This window comes from Melanostigma gelatinosum, assembly GCF_949748355.1.
Source record: "Melanostigma gelatinosum genome assembly, chromosome: 5".
Classification (NCBI taxonomy): domain Eukaryota; kingdom Metazoa; phylum Chordata; class Actinopteri; order Perciformes; family Zoarcidae; genus Melanostigma; species Melanostigma gelatinosum.
This window is the reverse complement of record NC_136638.1, coordinates 13328954-13356010: the sequence shown is the minus strand read 5'-3', so window position 1 is coordinate 13356010 and position 27057 is coordinate 13328954. Positions and strand designations below refer to the sequence as shown.

Below are 27057 nucleotides of genomic sequence, written 5' to 3'. Positions count from 1 at the left end.
AAGGTATTCTATTAATCCGTCATATTTATATATGTGAAACATTTGAATTTACAGTACACACTGAAAGCTTCATTACCCATCATGATCATCAATATAATATTCATAACTATGTTTTCATTTGAGTATAATCACCTGAAACTAAGACTCATTGTGTTTTTGTTATCTTAGAATGAGACCTTCATAGGGAGCCAGTCCTCTTCATGCAGTGCATGTTGCATCGCAGTGTTTCTACAGTAGCCTAGAGAGGACAAACCAAACTGGCTGTAGATGAGTCTTTCACTGAGCACTATTGTTGCATTGCCCGAGGGCCATCGCAGTTCTCCAACACTCTTAGAAAAGGAGAGCTGATCGCAGGGGTAGTAAATTTGTTGCTATCTTCAACCTCACCACTAGATGTCACTAACTCTTACTCACTGGTCCTTGGATTGTTGTTACATGAAGTCTTATTAATTCAACTACACACATTTTAATCATACTTAGTCCACGTTTATTAATCTCTCAAAGTGCAAATCCAGATACTTCATTTTGTACTTTTCAAACCTACTTTTCTTAAAGCAAGCCACTGAACACATTTACCAAACACTTACACCTTTCCACTTACCATTCCACCTTTTATTGCATGAATTCTGTATCTGTGTGTCTTATTCACCACAAGCTTTCATTACTGTACATTGACAATATGGCTAGGATTGTTAGCACGATTACTTGGACACACTATGTGACAAAGATCTAAGGCACGAGAAGTCACTACGGTCCACATATTCTGCTGAAGCACATACATTTAGAACAATATAGGTTTAAGGACAAAATATTGACAGCGGGATATTCAGCAAATACATGTGACGTAAGAGACATCACATTGAAAATACAAAACAGGAGCACATGAGACAGCTCTTCTTTTTCAGACAAAACAAAGGAGCTCATGCATCAGTCCATGTAAGATGAGCTCCATCATATAGCTCTGCATATGAAGAGCATCTCCAGAAATGAGTCAATGGAAATATAGGCACAATAATGTTCTGGTGTGGCTAATCTCCGATCGGGACCAAGAGCCGTGTCCAACCAAGCCTGAGAAGGGGACGCAGGTGGCATCCAGCAGGGAAAGTCACGTCACCCGTTTGTTTAAACATCTGGACGTTCACGGCCGATACGTTTTGATTACATCTTTGATAGGCCTCCTACATATCGGACAGCACGCATTGATCTGTCTCTTCAGCTTAAGCCCGCAGTCATTGCACAGACACATGTGTCCACAGGTGTAGATGACCGTGTCCACGTCCTGGTCGAAGCAAATGGAGCATTCTCCGTTTTTACCGGCAGAGGGCAGTTCTGAGGCGGTGAGAGTGGGAGAGACGAGGGGACTGAGAGGGGAGCTGGGAGCAGTCACTAGATGAGAAGAAAGAAAACAGGAGTGTTGGAAATGGAGCAGACCTGGATGCATGTACACAGGTGACTATTGTGTTCTTGTGGGAAGAGTATGCCAGGTTCAGATCTTCAATGGTGTTGCTTTTATATATTCTGTGTTCTTTGTCTGTGTTTTTGAGCGTGTTTTTTGCTTTTATTTTTCAATGAGCCATGACAAATCCTAATTTCCATGTCAGAATCTAATCTTTGATAAATTATTCAAACTTTTAAAAAGCAGTGTGTGTTCGGGCTGCAACAAACGGATATTTTCATTGTCAATTAATCTGCTGATTATGTCCCTGATTAATATATGTAACATCAGAAAACAGATGAAAATGCCCACCACAATTCCAGAGAGTCAAAGTTGACGTCATCCATGTGCACCCAAAAGCATTCAATTCAATATCATGTTACGGCAAGGAAAAGCAGCAAATGTTCACATTTCAGAGGTTTAGAAAAGAGAATGTTTGGATGTTTTACTTTAAAGACGACTTGATTGATGATGAAAGTAACAATTGTGGCAGTTGACCAATTGATTACTCAACTAAACTTTGCAGCTCTAATATGTACCCAATCATCGAGGTATGTCATATGAGAACGGAGATCCGTTGTTGCCATTAGAAACAAAATGCCTTTCCCTCTAAACCAACCGCCTTCCTGCTGTGACCTCGTGGGGTTACATACACCGAAGGCCTGCTGTCAACATGAGGGAACCTACCCAGAGAGGATTCGGAGGCAGAGGAGGATCTGTTGACACTGAACGCCAGGTCTGAGTCACTGTCGTCTGGACTGCTGCTCTGAGAAGTGCCGGGAGATGTGGAGGGAGGACTGGACTGCAGAGTTCCTGTGTCGCAAACATAAACACGAATGAACAAAACCCAGATAATTACGTTCATGTAAAGCCTTTAAAGGTGCCTTTCAGACAAAGTGTATATTTAACTGTCGTCGATATCATTCAAAATACTGAGACCTTGACCTGTTTGAGTGCAACGGTAAACTGTATCATAATATATATATTATAATAGACGGATGATAATTGATGTCCTTTTGGGGGTTTTATCGTTTCAGTATAACAGGAAAAGTTAGACATCCTGGGAAATATGCTTTCTTGCAGAGAGCTGATTCCAGACTTTGTTACCACTCTCATTTCTGTCCATTAAGGCGAGACATTAGGCAAAAACATTATTTTTCATGCACTGTTCAATTTTGAGATTTTGGGCTATTTTGCTTCCATAACATGTCTTCTTTCGGACTGGTGGAAGGAAAACATTTAGCTGTTTATTTCACGACTTTGTCTTTTTGTGAATGTAGATTTCTCCCAAATTCAACAAGAGTTAGCTTAAGTTAAAGCGTTATTTGCATATTTAGACATAGAATTTCTAACAACGTGTAACACGAAAACATGTGTTAATGTAAGTAATCAACTGGGGAAGTTTCATGGTGATATATATTGATTTTTCTTTACCGTATCCACCTGCAGTGTCTTCAAAATATGGAATTTTACAAAACATATCTTTAAAGGGCGTTTTTTCTCAGACTCTGAGCCTGAAACCTTCACTTCAGTCCACCAAACATTCCAGTTTCATTCCTATTTATATTCTAAAGGTTTTCACAGAGGGGTTTGACCAAACCAAACCAAATAGTAATATTTATGGTTTAGATTCATGATATCCACTCTCTGTGTTGCTGTAAATGTACTCAGCTTACCGAGTATCCTGAGTCTGTTGACAGCCCCATGCAGGCTGAAAAAGGCCCACAGGACCTGAGAGGAGTCCACACAGAGCAGCCTGCCACGTCCCACTCCGTTCACCCCGTGGTGCACCTCTCCGCTGGGCAGCAGACTGAAGCTGAGCACGTCTCCAGAGCAAGGCATGGGGAAGCCCCGATGCACTACCCAATACTCTTTACGGTCCAGGAGAACTTCAGGGTCTGCCGGTAAGTCCCCGGCGTGTAGACTAGACGGGTCACAGGATGTTAAACCAAACAACAGCGCCCCAAAGTAGGGTAGGCCCAGGTGGCCGACTTCCACGTACAAAGTCTCACCGACATGCAGCGGCCGGTCACTGAACACCAGAGTCCGACTGCTGTCCAGAAAGTGGATGCAGGCGGCCGAGCGGTCTGCAGAGAGTATTACGTCAGAGCCGCGGACGGGGTGAAAGTGCAAGTCATTGTCAAGCGGAGAAGGAAGGCCCCGGACCACCCTCGGGGTGCTGAATCCAGTGGAGGCGGATGAGGACAGTGTGGAGGAGGTCGAGGTGGAGGAGCAGCAGGGGGTGAGCTGTGTGTAGTTATTGATCTGGAGGTTGGCCATCTTGGCAGCGGCAGCCTGGTTGTTCTCCAGTTGATTGTTGCTGTAATTGGCTGAGTCGTGGCTGCTCTGGGGCAGATAGGCACTCAGGCGGGCCGCACTCAGGCAGCTGGATCCCACACTCTCAGCAAACGTGCTTTCTGTGGTGGAGAATATGAACAAACACGTTTGTGACATAGTGTTATATGATCTGTCCCAAGTAAGCTCAGGACACTTAAAGTGCTTTTTTCTTTTACGATGCCTGAGGAAAGGCTGGACGCTGAGATGCTATCTACATGTTACCGCAGCCTCTTTGATGTCTGCTTTTGCTCTATGAGTGCTTTTGTTTTTATAGGCATATCACAGGACTGCAACTAATGAATGATTTACTCCTGCTCTTTTCCCAATTGATTAATAATCTATAAAACATGAGAAAACTGTGATGTGTGTTATTTAGAAGTAGTTTTTAGTAAGCTGTGTTGGCCTGCAGTTTATTTCACAGTAACCATCAAATACTTCCCTTTCTTCCCTAACATGAGCTCTCTAGACTTCCACGCTTTATGCACAGAGCTCATAGTACAGCTGAGGGGCTGATATAAAGACGTCTGGCGCTAGTAGTCCCCCTTTGACTTATGATGCATTCCTTTATTACTATTTCTAGTGATGCCGGAGCAGTTGAGTGCACTGGCCCCTCCAAAGCTCCTGGGATCTGCCGCCTTGACCAAACATGGCCATAGCTCTTGTCAGACTGAAGATAAACACTCCCAGTGAGCACGAGAGGGAACCACAGGGGAGAGGGTGATGGAAGTGAAGGAAGAAAGTGACAAAGCGAAGGGAAAGTGATAGTACGAGAGTGGAGAGCGGTTAGGAGTGAGATGTTCAGGGTGGATTGAGGTCCGTGGTTCACATCCTGTTGATGGTTCTGTTTTTCCAGACAAACAAGTTTAGTCACAGATAGCATATCATTGAGCCACCCCAGGCCTTACTACTACTCCCACTATATCATCGGCCTCTACTGCTGCAGAGCTTCATGTCAAAGCTGCTTAAATTAGCCGTGAATCTGTTGACACTAAAAATAGGTTCCTGAGGTTTTGGGGTTTTTAAAGCCATGCTCCAAATACACGGCTTTTTAGCTGACTCTGTTTATAGTAAAAAAGTATATACATATTAGATTTATATGAATTGTAATGATGTATTGTGTACAGATGCATGACCAGTCAGTTGTGAAATGTGTTCCTCTCACTTCTCTTTTGAAAATGAATCAGCCTCTGCTCGCCTCTCTCGGCTGCAGTCATGACAAAAGCAATAAGCATTTCATCGGAGTCATTTCGCAGAGCAAGTAAACGCCATAACAAAGTGCTTACCAAGCAGTGTGACCTCCTGAGTGATGCCATAGATATCTATGATGGCCCAGAGTGGACAGCCGATGCTGAGCCCACAGTGGAAGAGGATGGGCTCGCCTTCGTTGATGCTGTAGAAAACTCTTCCGTGACGATCAGCCCAGAATGACAACACGTTGTCCCTCAAGGCCAGTCGCTCAGGCAGAGCTTTGGCCCAGTAGCCGTGCCGTGTCACCAGGTCTGGACAAGCGTACTTGGGGATGTCTGTAGCGACCAATTCGCTGGGGTCAAAACTGGTGAAACCAAAGCGTAGAGCTCCACTCCAGCCAGTGTGCACACCACTCAGGCGAAGACGCACCTGAATAAATGTGAATCAAAATGTAACTTTCATTCTTCTCATCCTTAGCATTTAAAAAAGCGAGCATCACAGAGTTGAAAACGAACCTTCTCATAGAGGTGGACAGGCCTGTGGCTGAAAGTGATGCCATTACAGAAGCTGTTCTTGCGTGTGGCACGGCGAAGCTGCCCATCCAGCCTGATGTTCTTGCCTTTGGCGTGGGGGTGAAAGCGAGGTGACTCCGTGTTGATGCTGACCGGAGCAGCAGACGTTCTTCTCTCCACTCCGGCCCCATTGTTGGGAAGATTGTAGTACTGCCTGCTGGCCACCGGACGGGGTTGCAGAGTTGCATCTGTGGGCACCAAAACATCAGGGGTGCAGTGTAGAGAAAAGAAAGACGTCAATGATTCAACCTGATCAACCAAATTAGACAGCAGCGTGGTATGTGAACAGCAGGTCTGCTTTTGTGCGACTCAGACAAGGTCAAATCAGGAATGCTCGTGACAAGAGCAGCTGGAAAAGGAGATGAACAAATCAGCGCAAAATAACTTGTTTGCAAGTGGTCCATGGCAGTTATTTTAGAGGGCAGAGGCCAGTTATGTAAAAGAGCCCGCAGTCTCACGCACTTCCTTTCCAGCGCTGACACCATAAAGCCTCTCTGCTTCTCTCAACAAGTACATTAAATAGTCTCTTTTAGTATGTAACCCACATTTACAACTGTCCCAAATCCGTCTTCTTACCACATCCATATGGGACATTTATATTACAGAAATAACACAAGGCAAATTTAGACAAACCCCGTGAGCATACATCAGTGGGAAACATAAAAGGGATATTTGGCTTCTGTAAAATCCTCATATATTTGAGCCGTGCTATTATTAATAGCATCAGCAGAGAGAAAATATAACAACGCAGATCAACAGAAAGTCGACAGCAGATGTGATAAGCCTTCCTCTTATTTATGGGCTACACACACCCTTGGCCTACAGCATAAACAAACCCTGAATAGCCCCTTTCATTCCTCCACAGTTATCTTCAGAATGAATCACGCAGCGCCGAGTCAGTGAAGAAACTCCCAAATGAAAGGCTTAATCTTCGATCTCATCTTCACAAGAGTCACTAGGGAGAGGAATTGTTCATGAAGCATCACAAAACAAATTAACAAGGATCAGAAATCAAACGAGACGAAGTGGACATTTGCTTAAAAAAAGACTGTTTGGGTTTTGTATTGAATCAAATGAGAGTTGGAGATGGGTGTTTATGGTAAAAAGTAATATTCAAAGGGAGGCGTTGTTTCTACTCGCCTCCAGGGCCACAGAGTGATTACATTGCTCTTTAAATTCACTGTGATCTGGTGCAAAGACAATAACTCAGTGAAATGTTCCACAGTACATTTCCTTAATTCGACATTATCACTGATTATATTCTAAACTATGAAGCAGCAGGAATAACATCTGTAACATCTCAAATGATGTGCGGGTGCCCCTCTCCTTTCTACTTCTTGGAATTTGCCTTTTAGGGGAGTAGAATACTGATACTTTCGGTGAAGATGATGGAGAAAAACAAGTTGAGGATCAGCCGACAGGCTTCAGGCTCAACTGCCTCACTGACAGAGGGACGCGCTGCGACTCAGCAGTTAAAGGATCTACAGGGAAGACAGTTATAGGCACTTGTTTTCCATTATTAGATGAAAGGCATAGCCCACCAGGTCATGTACTGAGGAGTAGCACAACTACTTCTGTTGTGAAAAAAACCATTTTTACTTTCTGGTTTAAAAAAAAGGCACAGCGTAAAAAGATTTTAGCCCAAAAATGTCTTGTTTGTCTTTGCTTGTTTGTACAATGTAAAACAAACTTGCAGAGGTTTTGACCTCTAGCAGCGCCGTGGAACTGTTTTTTTAATTAAGTGAGTCCCCATTTTGTTTGCCGTGGTGCACACACAGGAGGACGCACACGCACATGCAACGCGCAGCCCTGCCAATGGTTTAACACCATGGCGGTGGTGATGTGGTAAATGCAGCAATGTGTCAATAAAGGCAGGGAAGAAGAAGACAGCTGGCAACTAAACATGGATGATTGGCTTGCAAAATATGCTTATGTTGTATGGGGAAAGAAATGCAAGATTACACACGATTACACCGAATGTAAACGGTTGGTTTGTTTACAAAAAATGTTAAATAATAAATAAATAATAAATAAAATAATTTTGCTTTCTAATTGATGAAAGCAAAACAAGTCTTCCAACTAAACAATCTGTTGTGGCACAAAAAGAGAGAGGGTGCAGGTCATTTCCAGCTTCCTGGATAGGAAATATAGTTTAAGGTTAATACTTTTTTTTATTGCAGCTCAGACCAGATGGTTGGAAGAGTCTTTGATGATTCTGGAGGTACTGTCAGAAAAGCTGTAAGCGTTATGAAACAACTTTCTGGATGATTATTTTTTCGGAAAAATCTGTCGCTTAGCTCTGTGACTTGAATGTAAAGGTAATTCATGAGCTTGAGCTAAATTTATGCCAGAGGTAGATGACTACTGAGACCTCCTGCCAACAGCAATGTGACGCTTGCATGATGGACCACCAAAATCATAAGAAGAGCAAGACATAGGAGACGGTCAGAAACACTCCTTGGACTGGAAAGGGACTGAAATTACAGTGGGACCACACAGAGACCTGTTCAGGATCAGAAATGTCATCATGCAAAGCTCAGTCTCAAGTCTTACAACCAGCGTATTCTGCTACCATTTGATTTTCAATTGTGCATTATGGGAATGGTCTCTCCTGATGAAAGAAAAAGCGCAAATAAATGCAATCATAAGACTGCACAAGGCAAGTGCCATGTCAAGGAAGGCTTTATGTGCATCCGTCAGACTTTATCTTTGATGATGAGTCTATTTATTCTCTCATATCTCTAGGCTGTATGGGTAAACTCATTCAGTGAGCAAGACATGAGCCTCTATGGATTTTAGGGTCTGTTTTGCTTCTAGAAATCGTAAAACATGAATTTCTTGCGGGGGAAAAAACGCCTCGTGACATCACTTGATACTCTTTTCACAGCTGATGACTTCTTCATCACACACAAGCCTGCAAAATTATATGCTGCTTGAGATGAACCTGAAAACCCACTGTCTGATGTATTGTGCACATCTGTAACAGACCCAGTAAACGCAGATATGCTATTAATTCCATGTTAATCGAAACCATACAGTGCAAGCAAGGACCCACGCGGCGCCTGCCCCTCTGTGCCTAACTGTTCTCAGTCCAAACCCTACGTCAGCTGGCTCTGGTGGCAGCAACCACATCATCCAGCCACTGAGTGGGTCTGTTGGGGGGCGTGGGAGTGTGACAGACATTAAATCAAAGTGAAATGGGGAACTGATTGTCAAGTGATGTGCTGTAGGTGTGATGACAACGTGATATTCTGAGAGCTCATAATCACAGTTTTATGCAAAAACGTTTTGCTGACGATCACTTCACATGCAGGAATAATTACTCAGGAAAACTGCAGAACAGTGTTTGATCAGTTTCTAGTTAAGATTCCATGTTTCTTATGTCATTCATGTGTGACTTGGCTGCTGTAATGCTGCAATTTCCCATTGGGATGAATGAATTAGCCTGCTCCATGCATGAAACAATGTTGTACAGAAATACAACACACAATAATAAATCACAATATATATTGTATAATATATATGATGTGAAATATAGATTTGCATGCTGTAACAGAAACAATCTGATTGTGCAAACAGCAGGAACTGAATGCACAGGCTGCGGTCTTTTCAAGTCATTAAAAAAAATGGTAATGTTTTACCATCACGGATGCATTTAGGAGTCGCATTCTACTGCTAAAACAATACTCAATATCAATTCTCAAGAAAACAAACTAATGTGTTGATGATGATGGATCTCTGGCAAGAGTAACAAAGGAGCTTCACTGAAATATTAACCACTTTAGGTGATAATGATCATAATTGTCGCCCTAAATTTGCCTACCAGCTATATTCATTATCATGCATATCCCTACAATTCTATGTGTAAAAAAGTGCATTTTCAGAGAGCGCTTGTTTTGGACTCGTTCCCAGGGAATCGAGCACAACTCTCCGCGTCCGGACCAGCCATGTGTGTCTCTGGCTACCAAGCGGTTTTTCGCGCAGACGCCGCTTCGTGTGAGCGCATTGCAAGCCTCGTGAATGACACAATGATAACAAGTCTCACCTATTAAAGGTTTGGGTGTCGTGTTCCCCATTACATCCAGAGATTCCTCGCACCGGCTGACAAGTTAATTCCGATTGCACTATGTCTCTGTCCATCCATGTATCCTCGGTGTGATGAGTATCTGCCTGGAGCCAGTTCAGTCGGAGTATCAGCACCTTCGAAATTGCGACGGATCTCCCCGCTGAAGCACGGACGCGCTCTTCTTAATGTCAGCCCCAAGCCGCTGCGACAGGCTGACACCTCCGACTGGTGCACAGCAGCCCCCTCCTTTCTTTCGTGGAGCTCCCCTCTGCACGACTTTAAAGACACAGTAAGCAGAGATCCCCCTCAAGAGCAAAGCCTCTGAATAATTCATTTATTGATTCACTCAAAGCCTGTGATGAAGCCCAATGAGTGTGTAGCCTACAGGACAGACATCATGCTTGAGGATGTGTCTCAAGGAAGACGGGTTGTCAATACACTGGTATATAGAGGGCCATGCAGATGGCATGGTGCAAACTTTGATAATATTAGAAATGATTACAAGATCATTGATCATGTAAAAAAACGATTTTGCTTTTTACACCCTGAAGGGGTTAAACTGATCTGACTCCAGAATATATTTAACTGTTGATCCTTTCTGTCAGATGTTTCAATCACAGATCCCACAGGCCATCATGGCGGGTTATCAGACAATAACCACCTATTCATATGTTGGACACGCAGACATGGATTGCGCACTTTTAAGAAAAGTCCAAGCGCCATATGAGGAAATCCTCTTATTTCCCACACTATCCTCTGCCCTCCCACAGCCTTGACTGCTGGGCTCCTCTCAAGCTGTTTCCTGTCTTCTGGAGCACACCACTCTCTGAGGAGCCACGGCCTGCAGGGTTTATAGGCCAGTGAAGGGAGTGACGGGACAGCGTATCTAACCGTATAGCGGTGAATTGGAGAGGCCTGGGGCAGCAGCTATGTTGTTCATGTTGTGACTTATTGGAAAACGCACAGCAGAGAATTTACTTTCTGCTTTATGTATGCAGGTTGACTACACAGCCGTGATCTATATCACACACAGAGGGAAAGGACTTCTGCAGCGGCCAACACACGGTCATACATGATCTACCTCGGGGTGAGGGCAAACAAATCTCGTGAGAGACGGCGTTTGGGTGAAGGCAGGCAGCAACTAAATATAACTCAAAGACAAAAGCATTTGTTTCTCCGTCCTCAATGCTGTTTGTTTAAGCAGGATATGGTGGCTCTTTATATGAGCCTTGGGTGAATGGTGTTTGGGGTGAAGCAAAGCAGAAGTGAAATCCTCCCCCCCCCCCCACGCCCTCGCAGTTGCCTCAAAAGAAAGATCTGCTACAGCAAAGGGGATTAACACAGGAAGTGAATATGAGGCTGCGATGGAGTCCGCAATCAAGCTTTCCCTGTAAACACAGCAGAGCTGCAGGAACAAGTGCTACTTCCTGTAATGCGTGCTTTACTGCCTGAATGCAGACTATGGGGTGTTAATGAAGGCATGATGATTGCATGCGCTGAATCTATTTCAAAGGGAAGGAGCTTGAATGTTCGAGACATTCAGCAGAAATCAAGTCACTGTTGAATGTTTGCAGAAATGTTAAAAAGCACAGAGAAATGTTCAAGGAACAGTTGGACATTTTGGGAGATACGCTTATTCAAGTGTGTCAGCATGACAAAGCCCCCTAGAGACCTAGATACAAACAAAACATCCGATTTTAACACGGGAGAGTGCTTTTCGTTTCCCGTTTCCAAACGACGGTCAATGTTGTCATTTAAAAAAAATGCATGACCACCATGATTTACGAACCAATGAAGCTCGACGATGAAGCTCCCCTAACCTTAAAAGAAAGTCCTTAAATTAACCAAAACCATGATTGTTGCTGCTGTACCGAAACCTAGCCAAACCGCAATCAATGCGTTGTCACATCATAAACATAACATTTGTAGGAATAACGGTTTTGGAGGGCACAGACAACCGGCAACCTCATAGTAACACAGATGATCCATGTTAATAGGTGAGCTTTAGAGGAAGCCGCAGCATGCATATCGCTGTTTGTCCGTCTTTGTAATGGCTGCCGGATGAAGCTTCATACTGCAAGTTTACCATGCAAAACTGATACCACTCTCAGATGTCAGACTATTCATGATTTCCGTCTCTTCTGTGTTTTCTTGTTTGTGTTGTTTTCAGTGTAAAAGTGTAGTGAGTGGGATTCGTCAGCATCTAGCAGTGATGATGCAGATCGCAACCAACTGAAGCTTCTCCCGTGTGCCAAGGAAGTATTATAAATGTGATGGCCGACCAGAAAATGTGTGAAGCGAATGGTGAATCTAGAGCCAGTGCTTGTTTTGTCCCTTCTGGACTGTAATAGAGACATGTGTACTTTAAGAAAATGCAAAGAAATAACAAAGATAATTTAGCACACACAATGGCTTCAACAATGGTCAAATTTAAAATATACAACACTATAATATACATCGATAAGTTTACACTATATATAAACACTCAAAGATGAACTATAAAAAGCATGCACCCTACACTTAGACCACTCTGACGTGCAGTCACAACTCACTCCGTGCATTCAGACAGTAGGATGTTCAACAACACACAGTCATTTAGGGAGCGTGTCGGTGGACTGCTTCATACTCAGCCTAACCCTAAATCACAAGCCAGCATCCCCCTGAGCCCTGAGCCCTGGACACTGTTAACACAGATATGTCAGCCTGATTGCATGACAGCATGACAGAGGCAGAGACGCCTCTGGAAGATGTTGCGGAGACCAATTAAGAAAGAGCCCACACTGTTGGTTTGAACTCCCATGTAACAAAATCAAGTCATAACTTCCCACTGCAGTAGAGAGCCATACATTCTGGCAAGCCTGTGATTAGTTAGTATGAAAATAATTGGTCCAGAGTGGTGATTTACACATACACTACAACGCAATGTCAGAAAGCTGCATCTATTTTTATTTAACTGGATGCAAACAGGGTTGCTCTGCTCTAAAATGGACCACAATGCATACTGTCCCCTGTTTGGGTATGCAGCAGCTGTGAAGCAGCGATCTCATGAGGGCCCCTACAGCGGATACAGTTATTTCCAGAGAAGGAGGGCAGACATGCCTCGTTTGCTCAAGGAAACTTGGCCCACAGCAGTGTGACTGCTGCCATGCAGAGCGGCGCAGTGACTGGGTCTTGGACAGCAAAGTGTTACATTTGCAGGATTTTAATTGTCTTTAAAGATTCAAAAGCAGCGTAGCAATGCTGAGCAGATGGCTGTTTGGGAAAGTTTGTACGCGGTGGTCTCAGTATCAGGGGAGGGCTGCTGTCCAAACCCCAGTCACTGATCTCATGGATGAAGTGAGTCATACCCACCTTCAATGTGAACACAACCATCTCCATCAAACACACATGGGCCAGCACAATGAGCCACATTCATACAGCAATGTTTTTTCTGGTCACCTCTCTTTGCTTGAGCACTGTTTTCTACGGCGCATTCACATTTGTTTTTGATAAGTGCTCCTGTCTTCTCATTAGGTTGACTCTTAAAGGAGCAGCGTGTAGGATTTAGTGGAATCTAGCGGTGAAGTTGCAGATCGCATCCAACTGAATACCCCTCCGGCAGCATGAAAGGCCCTCTGTGGACCTTGTGTTTCATTCGTCGGTCCTCTGCTTCTGTAGGATCATGGCGCTGCAACATGACGGACTGCGAGAAGAGAACCTGCTCACGATGTAAATATGAAGGTCTCATTCTAATATCAGGTGATTATGCACCACTGAAAACATAGCTCCGAATATCATATTCCATTGATGTTAATAGATGTGCTGAATCCTAAACAGCATCCCTTTAAGATGCCATTTGAGTCAAGCACCTATACTTTTTTTAAATCACAGAAAGAAGTCAAATGTTGCCAGAGCCATAGTATACAGATGACGAAACGTACTGAGTTGAAAAAGGTTCAAAAGCACCAGTGCAGCATTTGTCTTTAATTGGAGCCATTTAAGGGGGAGTTATTGCCATGTGCTGCTCGGTGCCCTCACAGATTGTTCTCATTTCTCAAATCCTCAGATCATGAGGCTGAGTGCTGTGGCAGTCTTAAGCTGACAAAATGCATGCATGCTCGGTTTCACTTCTGCAATTTCAGATTTTATTAAATTAAAAACGCCACCATGAAGTGAATCACTGGCAAGTGAGACAGCAAAGCACTGCCACTGGTATGAGCCCCGCACAGTAATGCAGTATAATTGACAATTTTACTCATGTTCTCTTCATAATTTAAGTTTTTTCAGTGCAGAGAAAACAAAGTAAATACTTACAAATATTACAGATTACAAACAGCAAGCAGACGACGTCTAATATTAAACCTTATAAATGATCTACTTGTAATATGTCTATTGAAGTATATGTCAATACCTCTTCTATATCTTAACCGTGGAACATTTCTCAACATGTCATAAGTTAAAACAAGTTTTCTGACAAAAAGAAAAAATGAACTCAAGATCCACTTACTGGCTTTTTCTTGAGCTTTCAACCGCATCTCATGGTCTTCCACCGTGCTTGGTTGTCATGGAGAAACAGCAGAGGAAGGCTGCGAAGCTTTAAATGCAGTTTAAATGTCGGGATAAATCCAGTATGTGGACGATTATTTTCGGCAAAATATTGTTTCCATGGTCAATAAAGAACTTTTATGATTCAACACTCTACTTTAGTGATTGCATACAAACAAGTGAAGATTACAGACATTGTCAGATTCTGATCATCCTTCAAGAATTAGTTTTCCTCAATTAATATTTAGTTTTACGAGTTCTGTCTTCTTGTCTAAGGCTGATTCCGCTCTTCCTGTTGGTAGGCAGGTTGTTAATAGTGGTAATGGTAACGGACACGGATATTGACTGTGATATGAGGAATTTCCTGATTCATTTTCCATTGAAGGAGTCTAAATCATGACATTACGTAACACGTCAGCCCCTCACATTAAATGACCCCTGCTATGCTAACACAATGGAAACTGTCAAGGGGCTGCATTGAAAAAATGTGTTTGTCTGAATGCCTTTTCAGCTATGATTGAGCTTTTCAGAGTTGACTAAAATGTCAGTAAATCAATGTTTGCCCTTTGCTATGAAGAAAAGACATTTCAGTTTGTGCTAGCAAAAGACGAAATAGTGGCACGGCTCCACTAAAATGTTGTTCTAGGCCTCTCTGTCAGTGGGAGACATGCTAAAAATGGCCTTTCAATCCATTTCACCAGATGCACGGACAGTGTTCTTCCTCCATCTGTTCTATTGTCTGGGTTTTCTCTGGGATGAAGAGCGGATGCACCACCGAAGGAGATGCAGGAAGTGGTTTTGGCCCAGAACAACATAGCCAATTTCTTCTAGCCTTTTGCACACTGGCTTCAGATACAAGCGCAGCTTAAGATAAATTAAGGTATTCCCTAATGCATAATCGATAATGTCGTCTATTGTTTTACAAGATGGAGCAATCAATCTCCACATTTGTGATCCAAAAGGACAAACATTGTTCCACACAAGAATTCAACCCTCATTTGCTCCTTTTTCTTTCATCTTTTCAGCAGTGACTAGACAGTTGCATGCTTGATGCAGTGGAAAATTCATGGCGTTGTACAGTCGACAGAGGGTTAATCACAGCTCTGAGCGGTGCCCGGTCTCTGGCCAAAGAGGAACAGGAAGGACTTGCGGGTGTCTATGTCAAGGTCTTTGTCATTTTTAACATGACTCCAAACAAACAGCAGCAGGCTCAACACGGCCTGTCAGGCACACGGCAGAAATAGACATTGCGGTCGAGCATTCAAATTTAGAAGTTGAAGCTGTATATTTGTATTCGCTTTTTAAAGACTTGTAAAGAGAAGAGGTGTATAATGCTAAATAAAGAGCGGCGTGTGGTAAATATGGAAGGAGTTTCATGTTGGTGTGTGTATAACTATACAAATGTGTGTTTTGTGGGATAATATTTTAAAAAGGATGGATGTTATTGACCCACAGCATTTCACTGCTGCACCGCAGTTGTAAAAAAAACAGTCTCTTGCCATATTTGCATTAATCCTGTCAGGCGTACGGTGGGGGGGGGGGGGGGGGGGGAGCAGGGAATTCTTGTGGTATACGTTAAACAACAAACCTGTAGTTAAGAGGATCAAAATTAAACATCATTAGAATTTATGACACACTTCAAAAGGAAATCGCTTCCCAGGCAGTTTAAGGCTTGTCAGAATTTGCCTTCAGGGTCCCGAATTCTAACCCCTAAATTGTTTCTGCAAGAAAAGAATCCAAAATCTCATTAGCGAAATGGGAGTGGTTTTGGGGAACTGCTGAGCAGCTCCGTTTTGGGGTTTTCAGCTACAACCATTTTCACATTTTAATGAGTCTCTTTTCATGTGTTGATGATCATTTCTCACCAGAGCTAAGCCAGCAGTTTATTGAAGATAATGTTCCTGAAAAGTGGAACAGAGTTTTCGGTCTTCACTGTACTGTATTATAGTGTGAGGGTGAAAAGTTGTTTTTGAAAAATTCCCACACCGCTAAACACACAGAAGCAATTAAGAATCAGTAAACACTCGACCAGCATACACAATCAAGTGTTTCCTCTGCAAACCTCAAATTACATCATGAAATATCTATCACAAACAAAACAAAAAATATGAGATGAGAATAACAAGATGTAAAGCCCAATTTGGCACTATTCCAAAAATCTAATATTAACAGATTTGAGTCTTTCCAACATGTTGCTCGGGGTAACAAGATGTTTACACACAGCCGCTCCCCATGGGGTTACAGACCTTGACCGCGAAGCACTCAGCGACCCGTTGAAGGCTCTGGGGTTATGGCACAAAATACTTCTGCAACTATTACCCTGCGCAGTCACTCAGCACGCTAAAAAAGACATCGAAGCCCACTTTGAACAGCAAGCTCGTTTCAAGTCTCGCTCGGTTCGAGAAAAGATTCCAATGTTGTTCAAGGACAACAGCCGGCAGCTGTCACATGGTATACTGACCATTTGTGTGTGCCCGTTTTGTCTCACAGTCCCAAAGGAAAGGGCATATAGGGATAACAGAGAGCTCCAGGTACTACATTACACAATAGCATCTTTCTTTCCAAACCTTTTTTTCCATTCCTCTGCAGTTGGTAGCTGGAGACAGTGAGACAGACCTGAGCTGTATGTATGGTAACCTTCTGCTACTTGAGCTTTCCTGTTGAGTGTTTTTCTACCAGTTGCCCCTTTTCTGCCCCTTTCTGAAGATGATCAGGCTTTCCAGCTCCAAATTTCCCATAGAAGACATAGAAGGCAGAAACTTCAGACTGGACTGAACTGTAGTGGTCTGCCCATGTCAAAGGTCATGGAAGTTACTTTGTTAGTCTCGTCAATGCAGAATGTATTGGAGTCTGAGCGTTCAGGATTATCAAAATAATGTAATTCCCCGTGGTTTCACCTTGCGGCTGATGTTAGATTCTTATTATTTTTCATGATATCATCACAGTCTCTGCACACTAATCATGGCAGGCCTCCAATAACAGATGCCCAAATGTCCAATACAAATGAACTTGTGTGCAAACTAAAACAGTGGCTGCAACACAAAGCAGTTTATGTTCCCCACTGGACCCTGGACTGATGAAGGACATATAATCGACACTCTGGGGGGGGGGGCGATAATCGAGCTTCTCTTTCCAAAGCTCTGGGTGCACGAGTCCCGTCAACTGTCATAAAAGACGTTCAAACCACCAGCAGCAGTGTACCAGCAGGTTCGGTAATAACATGCTGCTCTTTTTGGTGTCAAGGGCGATTTCAAATAACGACAAATAAAGGCTAAACTACCGCGGAATCCGCTCCGAAAGAGTGGCAGCTGCCACAAGATGCTAGTGGCAGCTGCCACATACTGTGGCAGTCACTTCCTATTGCAAGGTCAGCTGCCACGGAAAGTCGTGGCAGCTGAGCTTGCAACAGGAAGTGCCTTTACTAGCTGCCGCTGCCACGATTTGAGCCAGCTCCTACTGGAAAATTTTCCACCAGCCGCCACTGTATTTCAGTCTCTATATCTCAAATATTCACATCAAATAAAAATGGTCTGTAAAAACACTTCCCTTCTTCTACATCCTGATATTTTAATTGTTTTTGTAAAAAGCTGATGTTCAAATAGAAGAAATTTGCAGAAAAAGAGGAGACAGGGAGAAAAGCAGCTGTGTTCCTGTCTTATCATTAGATTTCCAGACTATGAATAAGAAAAATAAATTGAGTCCAGGGAGAAACAGCTATTCTTCATGACGGATTTGCAGCCCCGCGGCTGCAGCTGAACCAGGAAGCAGAGACAGATTAGCAGCAAATGACCAGGCTCCCTCTGACTGCGAGACAGATTATTGATGAGGCTGCTGAACAGAGTGCTGGTCTGATTCGTTTCTAAGTACACTAAAGTGTTTCATAGAAACAGATGAAATCTTAAAGGTAGAGTATACTAAATTGTATGTACGCTGTTATCCGAGCTTCTCCATTGGTGCATGTAAGCGTGACCCGCTGACGAGCTCGCGGACGCCGCTCTGCACTGCTCTCATACGAAGGTTACACCCATCCTCCGGTTCCCCCTCAGGTAGAGACTGTGTCCGACTTTCACTGTCGCCATGTTGAGAGCTGGCAATTGAAATGCTCCTAATCTCGTGCATGCCTTTAAATGTATCCAACACAATAACCAACAACAACTTGTATTCCATGTTATGGATGTTCATATGCAATGCCTTTATGATTTTGCTTAGAGAATCCCTGCAGACATGGTCATAAATGCATCTGCCTGGAATAATAGTTGTGTGTCTAATATGGTCCCTCCGCAAAAATAAAGTTAAATGATGTTGTTAAAATGTATTAAAGGACACAAGATGTCTCCTACTTCAGTGAAAGGTCAGTTTTCAGTGTATGTTTGTGTAAGTTTCATCCTGGACCACGATTGGCTTCCAAACTGTCACAAAATGCTTGTGCTAAACTGTCCCCCTTCAGCAGATGAGAAAACAGCCTTCTAATGTCCAACTCTACATCGCTCTTCACTATGAAGGTCAAACATAAGTGCAGGAACAATAATCAAAACACATTTTTGACTTTAATCTCTGGCCTCATACGAGGGGTTTGCCAGTAAGTGACATCAACTGTAACTGTGATAATTCCTGTGCTGTCAGAATCCAGCAACGTGTTGGATCGGGCACTATCTGCTGTCTAGAGGCTCACTCCTTAGACGGACAGCATACCAGACATCAAAGACAACTGCCATGGGAAGCACATGGGCCAATGGGAACCCTGTAAGCTGATCTTACGTCCAGGACACGCTGAGATGTTACAATGTACAGTATGCCGCTTATATGTTCAAATAGGTAAACAACTGGGAAAGCAACAGGTAAGGATTACAGCTCTGATATCCGTCATCAATGGGATGAAAGACGAAGCTGTGGGGGCCATAAACACCCTGTTATATGACCCTCGCATTTCATTTGAAGGGGGAAACAGCGGGGTCAATTTCACAGACACTCGGTTCACCTTTAGCACTTTTACACTGCTGAGTGCTTCCGCCCATCTGGGCCCCTTTTCCTGTTCTCTGTGTCCCTCCGCTGCCGTGAAGTCAACCACCATCCACGCCCTTTACCGTAACCCCTGTCTCCTTCGACCATGAGTTCTTATTTATCTTACTCATTATTTTCTTTGCCTCTCCTTAAAGCTAATCGCGCCTCCTTCCCATTCCCTGGCCCTCTTCCTCTCTCCCTCGCCCTCTTGTCATGACACTGGCCTGTGACACGTGTGGGAAAGTTCTGCGGGGCCCCCGCTTCGGGTAGGACACTGATATACTGAGAGTGCTGGGTGACAAGGCTATTTTGGGAACTTGTAAATATGAGAACTTCCTTTCCTAAAGTGTATCTAATATCCCAGAGGATTATTAACAACGAGAATACAGAGGCAAAATTGCTGCGTGTCCATCGTGACTTCTAGTACAGCTTCGCCTTCTCTTTGTGTTTGAATCAGGGGTATATAAGAGTGAGCTCAGAATAGCGACGGCCACCTTGTTTTTAAACGCTCTTACCTTTCACAAAGACACATTTACAAGGTAAAGAGACAATAAGGTTCTCATTTACATGCTGCTTTTTTCAGCAATTGTTCTTCTGTCTCTATGACAGCATTTTCATGTGCTTCCACACATTAGGCCACATTTTATTTATTTATTTAGGGAGCATCCGGCTCACAGTGCTATGAATGCCAAAACCCTCTCCCGGAGACAAGACAAGAAACAAAACAGGGAGGAAACATTGTTGAACTGGAGCTTCAGAGGAGGAAGCTGAGATTGTGATAAGGGAGATCTGGAGTCCTTTAAACTGCAAACAGATGAGATGGGATATGAACTGCTGAGTGCTTTGCTTATAAGCTAATGCTGGATATAGGGTTAGGTTTAAGTAAACCATACTGAGACCAATAATAATAATGCAGTTAACAAAGGATGAAATGAGTCAATATTTCAAACGATCCTCAGCTGAACGACTATACCGTGACCTGTTCATTCAATTTAAATCAACATTAAAAATGTATGGAAACTGCTTTGACGCTTGCAGACAGACTCCCCATCAGTAAAGATCATTATTAGGTGACATATATGTCGAGTGAATATTACTGATAATAAAATGTATCATTTTCATTCTCTTTTGTCTCTCACTTTCACACATCCACAAACACACACACACACACACACACACACACACACACACACACACACAAAGTCAAGCAGCCTTGAATAATTAAGACGGTGCTGAATGTTTAACTGCCTCTCCTTATGCCACCCAAGAGCTTCATCACATGTGAGAGCAACGGCCGAGGTCGTACTCACACTCACAACGTGGGCATCCTTAATTTACTCTCCAGACGCACAGATGTGCAGTGTAGATAATTAACGCAGCGTGTAACTTGAGCTGAACTTAGCAGGGATGTGATCTGAAAACAGCAGACGAAGCCCTCGTGATGATGGATCCTTCGTGCAATGAATAAATTCTGAGCTGAAAGTCTACACTCACCAACTCTGTTCTCCACTCTCATCCTCCTTCAAAGCACTCCGTGGTGGAAGTGGGGAGTGCTCTAACATACACAATAAGCACTAGCGCTCTCCAAAGACAGGCCTTGCTTTATAGCTTCAGATATAGGAACAGATATAAGACATGACACACCTGCTGCCAGGACATAAGCGACCGCTTCCACTGAACCGCAGAGGAAACATGTCTTGTAACACAGAATGTGAGTTTACATTTTGGACAGTGGATGTTTAAATATAAACAATGTTTCGTGTTTCATACAGTGATCTAATACAGAAGAACAGAACGATGAAAGATTAGCTTGGTTTTGCTACAATAATCCAGTGAATTCATCCCTTTTCTTGCCAAAGTCAGATCATGAATGCTGAGCTCCCTATTGGCCCTCCCCCACGACATCAGTATGATGTAGTGGCGCCACCTTGTGTTGCGCATTGGTATGTATGAGAAGAATGACTTCCAACGTGTCAGTACACGGACACTTAAAACATTTAGACAGAGCGAGTGAAAAACACGAGAGTACTCACGACAAACGGATGTTCCCTCGAGGAACTAAACTGTCTGTTTAATGTTTAAAAGTGATTTATAATGTCAGAAAAATAATAACACAACCTATTTGTGAACAGTGACGACAATGTTGAAAAGAGTAAAACAGAGGAAACCGTTTGTTTTCCTTTCTTCTGGATGAAATTGGTTCTTGTCCTGTGACCTCCTTTTCTATTCTCACAATCATTTTGTCTTTTTCCCACCACCCAACAGGGGGTCTGGGAAAGCTATGACATCACCAGAGGCCTCTGAACCTTTCTCAGCCAATCAGGGCTCGATACATGCAACGACTGAGTGACAGGCATTTCCTTTCGGTCTAAAACAATAAATAATAAAGTTTCATTAAAATGAGATGTGGTAGGACTGCTCCGACACTAGTTCAGGGTCAGATATTTAAGCAGTAAAATGTGGTCATAATAGTGTCATGTAATGTGTCTTACTGAGGTTAGAGTATAGACGAACAATAAGCTCATGTTATTAGTATCTCAGGGAGGAATATCTGTGATGTTTCAAGTGTTGCTCTGATAGCTAGTCGGCTACAACAACCACTAAATGCACCCGAGGACGAACCTAACTTTTTCTCTGTCATTTTTAATTCGGTGAAACATAAATTGAGTCAATGGGTGAAGTGAGTAAAGAGTGTGACTTACCCTCTGTGGTGCAGTTTAGTGTCTTCTCTCTGTTGGAAAGAGGCAAACCGCACAAACCAAAGGGAATGAACACGTTTGAGGACTGGTTGTGTCCCATGTTGTTTCCCAAACAAAACGTTGTTATTGAAACAATAAATTCTCCAAGTTGATGACGTTTTCCGAAAAGAAGGGTTAACCTGGTAGTCTCTGTCTTCCAGCTGGTGTTCTCTTGTGTTCTCTTGTTGTGAGTCAGGAAGCTGTTATTTTAGCAACAAGACCAAATCCCGCCTGAAATTTGAAGCGGTGTAAACATGAGCACGTGGATATTGTTATCTCTTTATTTCGTCCAATAAAATCAAACCAGAGAGGGGAAGGAGTGGACGTTGGCACTTGGGGAATTTGTCTGTGTGCGCGCGTGTGTGCCCGCGGATCGTTAAACACGAGACATTCGAGGGGAAGGCCGCTTACTTTTGTTGACCGTTTCTTAAAAAGGTGAAGTGGGCGTGCTTGGTAATATTCCTCTCCTCGAGAGGTGAGCGCGCGGGCCACTGGTAAAATGAAAAGATGAAAAGGTTTAGTGAAAGTACTTTGAATTGACGAGCTCAAGTAGCTACTCTGATACTTTTGTAAACTGCATGATACTGTAATTTGGTAGTTTAATCAATAATAATGCATCCTATTATAGAGTGATCACATGCTTTGTATGGGTGTAGAAGTACAAATAATTATAACTGATGGAGTGGACGTATAAAGTAGCAGAAAATGGATATATTCAAGTAAGTAGGCTACATGTAATATTCAATACTTGAGTCAATATATTTAGTTACATTCCACCACTGTGGTGCATCCTGACTCACTGCTACACTGTCATGGCTAACTGGGCCATTGCTCATGTTAGGAAGACTGACGCTTTACGACAAGTCAATCTCTCTGCTTTGAAACAGCCCTGCTGCTGAATTATGTTGGATTGCATGTCGGTTGTTCCTTTTTTATTTTCAGTAATTCTTTCGCCGCATGTGTTCTCCTTTTATAAAGGCTTCGGTGAACTGGTGAAGAAATGTTTTTTTGTTTTTGCTATCAGTAAAAGCACAGGTGTAACTCTCTCTACCAGTGTCACAATGGTCTATTGTACATTTCACTACTACTTTATCCAGTTCTTAATAAAAGCTGCATCTGGATTTTAATGTGATCATCATCTAAAGCTGAATTGTTGTTTACTTATTATCTTTTATTCTAAACTATATATCAGTGTTGCGGTTCAAATGAAGTTGATGATCAGTGAATATAGATTACTCATGTAAACAACAGCAGCAATGTGTTACTCATTAACAATACTGGTCAAAAGTCAACCGTCTGAATCAGAGTTTGACCAATAGTAGCCCAGTCTGTCTCTCAACTTATCCTGCATAGCTCAGCAGTTTTCATCTATTGGACCGAGGGTATTTGTTGGACTTTCGTATAAATTTGAATAGCTGATGTAACACACTATTGGCTGAGGTCATAGGTCATGTTAATCTAACATCCTCTGGTTCCACTCATGAAAACTCACTTGTGTGTGTCTGCCTGCGGCCTGTCGATACGCCCACACCGATCGTTTCATTAGCTCTTCACTGTCAACAGAGACTTTGACAATTTGGACGACCTCAACTATCTGATCACGTAAAGTCAATATGAAAAACGTATTGTGTAATCCAACTGCACTGATGTGTTGCTGCCTGGGTGAATCCGCCTCAATGCTTCTATATGCTAAAGCAAATAGTTTTATCCGCAGGCCGTCCACTTCATTCATTCCCATTACAGATTGTATTTTTTATATTTGTAACACACTTTATCTTCCATAGGATGGCGCTCACACCCAATGAACTTGGAAGAAGGCATTGCTCAGTGTCAACGATCCTCTGTGGGGATCCATCCACATGTGGGATGCTCTACTGAACATGTGTTCAACACACATTTGATCCATTCATCTGAGAGCGCTGCCGCGACTGTGGTTCTCCAGACAAAACTACTAATGTACCGCATCACATCAAACAGAATGACACAGAACGACATTTCATAAATCACACATCTTTTTAGGAGACCTTGTCTTGTGTGTGTTTTGCACGGGTCACACAGCACACATCAACCAGTTAACTAAAACAAACAGGACAAATGTTAAATGAATGATTTGACTCAAGCTTAAAGTTAAAACTTGAAAATAACATAAAAGCTGAATATCAATCGAAAAATAATTATTTGAAGAATTATTTGTGTCAAATGTTTTGAAGTAGATGTAGAGGATAATGTCGAAACACAAGTAAATTAAACCTCAAAAATATAAATATAAAGCATGGTCATCACATAATACCATCTCACAACTATCAAAATCAAATAAATGTAATTAATCATACGTTTTTGGCTGTGTTTTTCCGTCTGAAGAACGGCCTCAGTAATGTTGCAAGTGCCACCAGCTAGACCACATGACTGATCATTTCTCGGTCATGGGATGTCCCACGCTTGCTTTTGCCAACGGCCCTGAAATCTCTGCAGCAAGATTTTTGCTTTGAGTATCACTGCATTACTTTAGCACTGAAAAGGACAAGAGTACCGATCCCTTCCTTGACTTGTTTCCACCTTGGGTTTGACCAGAACAGCGTGGCGCTTTGGTTCCGTGATAGCAGTTGATGATGCTCTCATATCACAGTTCTCTGATAACAACCAGACAAACTAATCACACTTAGGTTCATAATACGGATCTGCAAAGATGTCTTATAACTGCAGTCGTATAGCCATTTGAATCCTTTATTTTTTAATTACCCCAAAATTTGATTTGTTGAAGCTACCGAGCACATCTGCACTGCCCTAATGTGATTAATGTCTGCTGATGATCTTTGTGTCTGACATCATCCGCCCAGAGTACAGCCAGTGCAGAAGACAGGATGCCAGAAATTCCTCGAATACTCCACACAGGATCTCGCCGCTGCTTGTGAACACAGCCCTGTACCTCCTGTGAGTGGAAAAATACAGACTCAGCTCACTCAGGGTGGTGAATGAGGCTCTGGAGGGATTGAACGGTGTCTTACGTCTGCCTTTCATTCAAATATGTGATGTGCTTTAACCATTACAAGCAATTCAAAGTTGCTACTTCTACTAATTTTTTTCATTTTTATTCAACAGCATATTGTTAGAGAATGATAGACCCCATTTAATACCAAGGTGTAGCAGAGCTCTTTTATCTGAACAAGTGGAACGACCACAAACACAATGGGAGATAAATATTATAGGACTTCTGTAGAGATGTCCTGGTTGATAAACCAGAGCACACCGTTAGAGCCGACAAAGTTTCTCTTCCACCGTCGTCTGACATTCCAGATGGGGTTGTTCAAGCAAAGGGAGCCCTGCTGGCGAGGAAAAGCCACTTCACTGCGGCCAATATGCAACGTCCTGACATTCCTCAAGCTATTCAAGTCTTTTGGTTATCATGTCACACATCTGTCCATATCTGGGCTCCTGTCACGCAAGACAGCAGCATGTCTGGCTTCATTTGCAGGACTTAAAACAGAAGGTTTGGGAGAGGTGTTGGGGGGGGGGTGTTTTACCAGCAGTTGCAGAAATAGTTTGAAAATACGAAGCTGCTTTCCCGCTCTTTCTTTATTCCCTTTTTAAATGTGATACCTGCAACATTGCTGGGTTGATTTATCCATTCAAAGCTTTTGAAGCAGGTGACAGGTCACAGAGGCCTTTGCCGTCCCAGTCCGAATCCTCTTACAGATTTACTCCAGGTGAGTATTCTGCCATGACATCAATGTGTGTAAATCTTCTCACTCAGGATATTATGTGTGTTTGTGAGAATGGATGTGTGAGTGTGAGAGACTTAATCCAGTTTCAAGGTACGAGGAAGTGTGAGAGGCGTAATTACCCAGCATCCTCCAGCAATCAGACTGGCAGGACACGTTCACACTTAAGCCCTTCTCACACAGGAAGTCGGGTTGGATTTTAGTGTGTAAGGTTGTGGCCTTTGTTGTTCAGTCTTGTATACTGTGTGTGTCTGTGTGACATATGTGACAATAAAAATGATGAAGTTGTTTATCTTTGTTTGGCGATGCAGCTGAAATTGACTTGAAATTTCAGCTGGTGTGATGCATTCCTGAACATATTTTTTATGTTTTGGCTTGCTTGATTGATATTGCTTGGTTTATATTTCATTCTATTTAAAGAACATGGAGCAAGGTGGAAAAGGGGGGCGACGGTTTTACCTTTTCAGTATCTGCTGGACGATAGTGTGCTTTGTGATCTTTGTGAGCCATCTGCACTTTAAACTGCAAACCTTCTGGTCACAATTATTACTATTTTTTTCCATCACAAAGTGAGATGAGACACATAATGAGACACATGAACAAATAATTTCTTTGAAAATGAAGGCAGAACATTCCCCGATGCTGCGCATATGAACTCATTGTTATGGTGTTTTGACAATGCACTGACAGTGTTGTATTCCAATATAAATCAAATAAACTGACAACATTTATAGGTTCATAGAGACGAGGGTGTCATATTGTTTTATAATGATGATGGTGAGCTCATGTTCTTTTATTGCAACATTGAGAACAAGCTTGTAGCAAATCTTTCAAATGAGTCATTTGATTCCATATTAAAGTCGTTTAAACTACTTTGACAGGATTCAATTTAAAGTGGCTATGTGTCACATATCATCAACTCCCACATATTTGATCCAAACTGCATTATGTAAAAAGGGAAGGGTTGGGGTTGTGCTTCTTCCTGTCGTGGCAGCAGTGTCTGACACATTATAGATCCATCGTTTGCTCTGGATTGTGTGAATTAAAATGACTTTGAAGCTGAGTCAGAGCTCAGTTGCTCGATGGAACAACCAATTGACAACTTAGTGACACTGGCAAATGTTGTTTCGGTCATTTCTGACTGACTGATAGTGACTAAACATTTAAGGATATGATAAGAAACATATATATCAGAAATAAATAAATGTATGCAAGATTCTCCTTTCATTTTTGAATATAATCCAGTCATAAAGGGAGAAAACTCTGCTCGCCTGGTATCAGACTTGGCTGAGATGCTGGCGCTGTAGGCTGTCGAAGTTAATGAAATACAGCATCCAGTCTCTGACCAAATGCTCGCTTATTAAAAAGACGTTTGCGCAGATAGCACCTTGACATTGTCTCTCACACACACTCTTGAAATCACAATGCTTTAATGTCTCTGACCTGGCTGAGGGCTTTTTTCCCTTCTAGGCTCCCT

General features: G+C 42.7%; 1 protein-coding gene and 1 long non-coding RNA gene across 2 annotated transcripts; one reads left to right on the top strand and one right to left on the bottom strand.

The window, feature by feature from the left end:
- Positions 1–405: 405 nt before the first annotated feature.
- On the bottom strand, positions 406–9863 carry neurl1b (neuralized E3 ubiquitin protein ligase 1B). Its single transcript, XM_079268491.1, has 6 exons — positions 9578–9863; positions 5476–5720; positions 5056–5389; positions 3112–3852; positions 2123–2248; positions 406–1386 (listed from the first exon to the last, which is right to left on the bottom strand). The coding sequence occupies exons 1-6, from the start codon at positions 9606–9608 to the stop codon at positions 1139–1141; spliced, it is 1725 nt and encodes a 574-aa protein (XP_079124617.1). The 5' UTR covers positions 9609–9863; the 3' UTR covers positions 406–1138.
- Positions 9864–13172: 3309 nt separating this feature from the next.
- LOC306777106 lies at positions 13173–15240 on the top strand. The gene is made up of 3 exons (XR_013771960.1): positions 13173–13336; positions 14824–15002; positions 15148–15240. It is a non-coding gene; the product is annotated as an uncharacterized lncRNA (long non-coding RNA).
- Positions 15241–27057: the final 11817 nt, after the last annotated feature.